Genomic DNA, 7060 nt, shown 5'->3' on the forward strand with positions numbered 1-7060 from the left:
CCTTCTATTCATTAAATATTATAATCTACGTCTAAGTTTATCCAATTTTCAACAATTCGCAGTTAATATCATTTTTGTCTGCAGTAATATATTCCTAGGCATTTCGCCAAGTGCATTATGTTTACTTGATGAATTACCGATGACTGGAGTATAAACTATCTTAACTGAAATGGAGTTTGATTTGGATGACGGTTCCATATATGCAATCGTTGCTTTTCGAAAATTCGATGGAGGAAATCCAACAACGGAAGATCGATATTAATCGCTTCATCTGCTGCGGTAAAATCGATTTATAGGAATAATTGCAAATGTGGTCAATAAATGCAGGGAAATTCTGAATTTATGAATTGGAATGTCGGAATTTTATCAGCGAGAAAAAAGGTACTGTGAGATAACGCTGGAATCCAAGGAAATCCAAGGTAAACGACTTCCAAAAGGTCTTTCATCACCAAACTGAAAGCAAAGTTCCCTCTTTATTGAACAGCAATTTCGAAGAGAATTGTTTAATATCTACCATTAGCAATAATGCAATCACAAAAGATTTACACTACTTCATCTGGAAAGACGAAATGAAAGGGAAATTAATTTTGAACGATTTATTGGAATTCCTGTAAAGGATCGTAATTCCCTTACTCCTAAAGTTCATCTGCAAGCCTAGGGAGTTTTGACGATGGCAGCAAAGTTTTCAGGACGTATATTTAATTAGAGTACCTCTGAGGTGAATGGACCTCAGGGCCAAACGAAAATGGGACTCAGGGCTAAACGAACTCCATCTGCCCATGTTTGGGATCAAAGTTGTTCTTCCTTAGATTGCCTGAAGGCTGACGATCCCATCTTGATCGTGAAAACACTTTGTCTAGCCCTTCAATCATGACCTGTCTGGCATGGTAGGTCCTACTAGAAACATTTACTACCACCAGCATAGCTCGTAACCTTATAAGGACATGCAAACATTTCCCCTGCAACAAGAGGATATTCGTGGAAATTAGCTATAGGTACCATTTAAAAACAGTGTCCATTCATTCTTTATGGGCATAAATTTGTTTAACATACATTTTGTGAAATGTTTCAACTCTGTCAATATGCAGTTCATTTTATTTATATCAATATTTATCACATCACTAACAGCACTGATTCTCAATCATTGCTGGACATGTGGACACATTATTTTCAACTCTTTAGGAACTTCCCGAACACATTTGATACACTAGCACAAATTTGAAATGAACAATCATTATCATTAACCATCAATAATCTGACAAGATAACTAAATATCCGTCATTTATTCGTGAGTTTGTCTTCTTTACTCCTTTTCACGAGAATCATTTTAACTAGTTGTCGATCATATTTTCCTCTTTTCCGCTGTTTTTTTTTTTTTTTTTTTGTAATTCAAAATTCATGAAAACAAAACCACTGTCACCACTGCACTACGGTATATGCCGCTCGCTGCTGTAACCGCCATCTGATTGACTGCTACCACTAATTGGGCGACGTTGTTCTTTCCTTGTAAGAAATGTCAATTCTTTTGAATTTAGTTCATTAATAGCAAATCAATTCCATTAACATATTATTTATATCATGAAAATTAATCCAAAATTAGCTGCCAATAAGTTTCTCTGTCTTTCTTGGTAGCTTCCTAGTAAAGGTGCAGGTACTTTTTCTACCATAAAATTATTGGAGGATTTAAATGTTATTTTGGTCAAGTGCGATGCCATTATTGCTCTGATATAATATCACAAGAAAAATTGAATTTATCGATTAAGTTAACAGGGGTGTCATAAGAATTTATTGATAGAGATAGTTCCGGGATTCATTCAATAAAAGTAAAATAGTTGTATGCGTACACGATATTTGTTTTCCTAACCTAATCATCTTTTTTTTTTTTTTCCATCATTCATTCGTTTGTCCTATTCATTCATTATGATTGTTGTTGGGACATTTTCTGATCCTTATTGCCATCTTTTTTTTTTGGTTTTCTTTCAAACAAACTGTTACATTCTCCTACAATAACATTGATAAGAGTAGTAGTTTTTGTTAACAAGTAGCAGAAAAGTAACTAATTTATTTGACAGATGGAAAACTTTAAATATAAACTAGAAAATGAGATCAATAAAACTTCATTTCAAATACAATGAATGGGAAAGGTTGAGATATAGTAGGGGATAATTCTAATAAGGCAAATATTTTGATTTCCATGAAATAATCCCTTTTTTTACCAGTTTAAGAAATTGAACTTATCAGTCTAGTTCTATTCGTTATTGGGAGAAAAATTGTTTGAAGACGGACACCAAACACATTATTATGAGGAATATGATACGTAATATTGATTCCGTTGATTCAAAGAATCATTGAAACAATATTGATATTCCGAGAAATTTGTTCGACAGGACTAAATAATAAGAGAGAAATTTCAATGCTGAATGTAAAAAAAACAAACAAACTGATCATCGAGGAAAGCGACAACTTTATCGCTATAACCCGTATTTTACAAATAAAATGCAAGCGAATAAAATGAGTGCAGCAACCGGAATGTGATTGTAGTTTTTGTATGAAAGCCGGAAATGAAACTGAAAAAGTGTGAAGAATGAGGTACTATTATCCTGTTTCCATAAATTTACAAATTTCAAAAATATATGACCAGATTACATGAAATAATTATTCTTCGCAAACGATCACAGAAATTAAATGAAACTGATAAGATGAATCGAAATAAGCAATAAATGGTTGATAGAGAAAGGAAAGAAAAAAAAGAGAAAAAAGAAAAAACACTGGAACTTTAACTAATCGGTAAACCTATTAACTTTTCAAACAGGACTGATATGCGACAAATATCAATACAGAAAAACAGGATTCGCTTTTTCACAAATTTGCTTAGGCAAATTACATCATCATTAGAGTGGACCTGAAATAGATTAAGGTTTAAAAGCAAACTTATTCTGTCACAAATTGCTTTTTAATCGTGGATCATCCATGTAAATCAAGTGACACAACGGATCTGTGGGTCCAAAAGTCGGAAACGGAACTAGAAATGCCTTGTTCTTCGTATATATCAGTCTCCGAAATTAGCTTCTATGTGTTATTTCAGCTACCAAATAAACTACACCCTTCTTCATTTGATAACATTTGCTCAGATCGTCTTTGTCGCTTTCATAGCAACCGTAGAATAATTTTGTGAATCTTTTTGGTCGTAGCTTTTGAAAATTTAAAATTAACATAGGAATGATTTACATATTGTAGCGGATGTTGCTTGTGAAGGAAGAGTATTTGTCTCTTTATGATCATACTGTTCATTAAAATTCCAAAGTTGTGCAAATGTCACTACTGGTATCGTATTTGATCCTGTTGACATTACCTGAAAAAAAAGGAAATAAAGGAAAGAATTTTTAGTTTAAAACTGAAAAAAATAAAAGAACATATGTTAAAATCAGTTTTGTTAGTTTTATTTTCGTTTTATTTCCTTCTCATTTATCTTTGTTTCGCTATTATTTCTAATTTATAATCATTTTATTTATTCCTCTTTCCAATTTAATTCATAATTGACTGACATATTCATTTCTTTTTTAAGCCATTATATTTAAAGATCCCATTATGCATTACTCTTTTAGTAAAACAAGGGAAAATCAATTATCATAAGCGCAACTGGCATAAATTTTCAAAATTATTTTGAGCAACAATCGATCAAAAATAGTGATGAATATTATCGTTAAATTTTAACAATTAAATTTTAACAAACCTCGTTGAGCTATATTAGGAATTTAATTCTTTTTTAAACTGATTTTTTCTTTTTTTTCACCTTAATATCCTATAAAATCAACATCTCCTTATTATCAATTGAACCTTAAAAAATAAGAACGTTGTCAATACCGGAGTAGTCAAAGTGGTATCATTTGTCGTTGGGGATTTTGATTGTTGAAAACTGGATGTTGATGATGGGATGAAGAATTCACTCAATATTTCACCACTATCAGCTATGTCATCAAAACATAATTCACTTGGTCGTACATAAATTGGTATTGGTTCATTTTTCGAAATTCTTTCACTATTATTATTGGTACTTAGTTGTTGGTTTGATTCCGTAACCTATAATTTGGATTATTTCTTCAAACTTATTGGAGGAAAAGAAAAAAATTATAAAAGCACAAAGTTACCATTATCATGACAATACAATGATAAAGATCGTTGGATAAAAGATCAACATTGTATTTATTAATAAATTATCTATAAAATCGTTCTTTTTCAATATTTCAATTATAGAATATTGCGATAAATTGGTGATAATTTAATAACAATAATACATACCGTATATATCTTCTTTTTTTAAATCCATTTGGATAAAATTTCCAGATAGGGAAAAGGTTATCGCATTGTATTTGAATGGTTATTGTATTATTTTTAAATAATAGAGAATATTACAGTATACCAGATTTGTAGTAATATTCGTTGCTGTACCATAATTGTAACTTGTTGATGGCTGATCGTATATAATATTTGGTAATGATGATGATGATGATGATGATGATATTGCTGTACTGAGTCTTTGAATTGTGGTAGGTTCATGTGAATTACTTGTATTGCCATTGAGACAGTTCTAAATGAAGTTTAAAAAAAACAGAAAAAATTATTTATTTTTAAATAGTAAAGATTATTGAATTTTTAAATAATAGAGAATTAAATTTTTCAAATAATAGAGAGTATTAAATGTTTTTAAATCTTAAATGGATTTTTTAAAAAGCATTGATGTCTTGTATTCTCTATTCATTATCAAAATCATTTGAATGTCTCTAATTATCCATTTATTAAATCTTTTAACACTAATTTATACCATATAAAATCATTTTGATGAAAATACTACTTTCCTAAATCAATAATTTTCTTTCTTTCTCTTTTTGTTGCTACTTAAAAGCTTATCAGTGATAAATTTGATTGCTTAATGTTTATGATGATAATAGATTGTTATTTGAGTATAAGTATTATCATCATTTGGTTAAACAAAACTTTTCATACATAAATTTGGTATTTGAATAATGCTATAACTGATATTCAGAAAACAGGTTACTATTGTTATGAATATTTAACTCATTGAACTACTTCATCATTCTCATCATTGTTAAAAATTCTGCTGATAGCTATGATTTAATTCAAACTTATTGATTTTTTCTTTGAAAATTTTGGAATTAAAGAAAGTCGTACGATACCGGAAACGATTCATAAACAGTCGCCCCTTGCTGCTCAGTTACCGTATGTTTCCTTTGATCAATTGTTTGCCTTGTTGCTTAAATAAAAAAATTTTTGAACATTTTTTTTTTTTAAATCAAAGTAAAAATGAAAGTTTTCAAGAAAAAATTTTTCAAAAGCCATTTGATAATAATAAAAAATTCGACAAATTAGCATAACAAAAAAAACAATGTTTTTTACGGCTACCAGTACTGTCAACCATTTTCACGCTAAATGATGGTGAATGACGTGAAATGTTAATCCAACGTAAAGGTTGTACTGGTGTTACGTTGGGTGACAATCCTGATGTTGACGAAGGCATTCTGCAAATATAAAGAGACACTAATTTCCTAAAAGAAAATTTTGGAGGAACAAAATGATAGCTAATGGATCTTTAATACTTGATTTTATCACAAAGCTAGAACAAGATCCGGATCATGAAATCCGATTAATTGAATAATTCGAAGTAAAAACTTTTTTTCCACTTAAAGAGAGACTGAGAGAGACTTTTTTTTTTTGTAAACATATTTTATGACTAATATCAGTACAAGGACTTGTCGTTTAGAGTGTTAGCTGCTTATTGAAATGATCAAGAAAAATGTCCGATTCTGAGAATTAATTACTAAATGCTAATTTCTTTTTAAAAAACAAATGATAACCTACTTCATCAGAATACATGAATCAACACTGCTTGTTTCAGATTTTAATTCAGTATCAAATGATGACCGTGAATCACCACCGAGTGTTAATGATAACAGATCGGTAGCTGCTGTTGATCGTCTCATCGAATCATAACCTTCATCATCCATCTCATGTATTCCATCTGTTCCATTTGTTCCATTACTGCATTCTATTGCTATATTGATAAATTTTATGTAAAATATTACAATTTTGAAATTAAAACAAATAGTTATCGTTGAAAAATATTCCAATTTAATTTCAATTTTAATTTTTTTAAAGAAGTAATTTAATTCATTAAAAAAGTTGAGATTTATTAAATAAAATAAAATGTCGTTTTTTAAACATTTATTTGATAATAATGAACCAATTAAATAGTAAGATAATTTTTATTCTATAAATTAACCTAATTTAAGGAAGGAAAAACAAAAAATTATTAACCCACTTTCTTTTTTGGGAATTTCTTTAAATTGTTTAGCCAATGCATAAATTTCGCTAATAATACGATTCAATCGTAATGAAAGTCCTCCATCGGTATGTGCCAAAACATCCAATAATTGTTTGGCATTTCTCAGAGCATGCCATGCTTCTTTCTCGTGGATAATGCTACTTGTTGTGGAGTTGGCTAATAATGTTGAATTATTTGAAAAAACTGAAAGATATAATATATATTTAATCTTTTTCTTTTTTTAACTTAGATGATTTTCCCGAGATTCTTTTTCTCTTCAGGTGAGCTCTTTTTTTGCAAATTCATAAATATTATTATTCCTCCTCGTGCAAAAGCATGAGATCCTATCCGTGATACGATAACGGTATATAGACCTGACGGTACGAAATGCTAAAAATTCCATTCAATTTAAAGCAGATAAGAGTTTTGATCGGATAAAAAAGGCAAGTCCAATTCATTAATAACTGGATCGAATATTGATAAATTTAGCAGAATATATAATGTCAACCGCTATCAAAGTGATGTCACTATCACTGCCAATCAGGCAAATAATTCAAATTGTTCCAATTGCTGAGTCAGTAATTTTGATAATGATAAATTCTTAATAGTGAATAAACCTAAATTATTATTGTAAGTAAGCCAAATATAAATATACCATCAAGATCATCTCTAAAAGTGGTTGAAAATCCTGGCAATTATCCATTTCTTGCTTATTGAAGT

At 29.7% G+C, this 7060-nt stretch overlaps 1 protein-coding gene across 1 annotated transcript; it reads right to left on the reverse strand.

The window, feature by feature from the left end:
- Nucleotides 1-3864: 3864 nt before the first annotated feature.
- Nucleotides 3865-6023, reverse strand: LOAG_11258 (hypothetical protein; the record flags this gene model as incomplete). Its single annotated transcript, XM_003146780.1, has 5 exons — nucleotides 3865-4080; nucleotides 4421-4588; nucleotides 5196-5272; nucleotides 5416-5537; nucleotides 5878-6023. Coding segments are annotated over 5 exons (729 nt in total), but the record flags the coding sequence as incomplete, so codon positions are not given.
- Nucleotides 6024-7060: the final 1037 nt, after the last annotated feature.

Source organism: Loa loa (genome assembly GCF_000183805.2).
Source record: "Loa loa unplaced genomic scaffold supercont3.243, whole genome shotgun sequence".
Lineage (NCBI taxonomy): Eukaryota > Metazoa > Nematoda > Chromadorea > Rhabditida > Onchocercidae > Loa > Loa loa.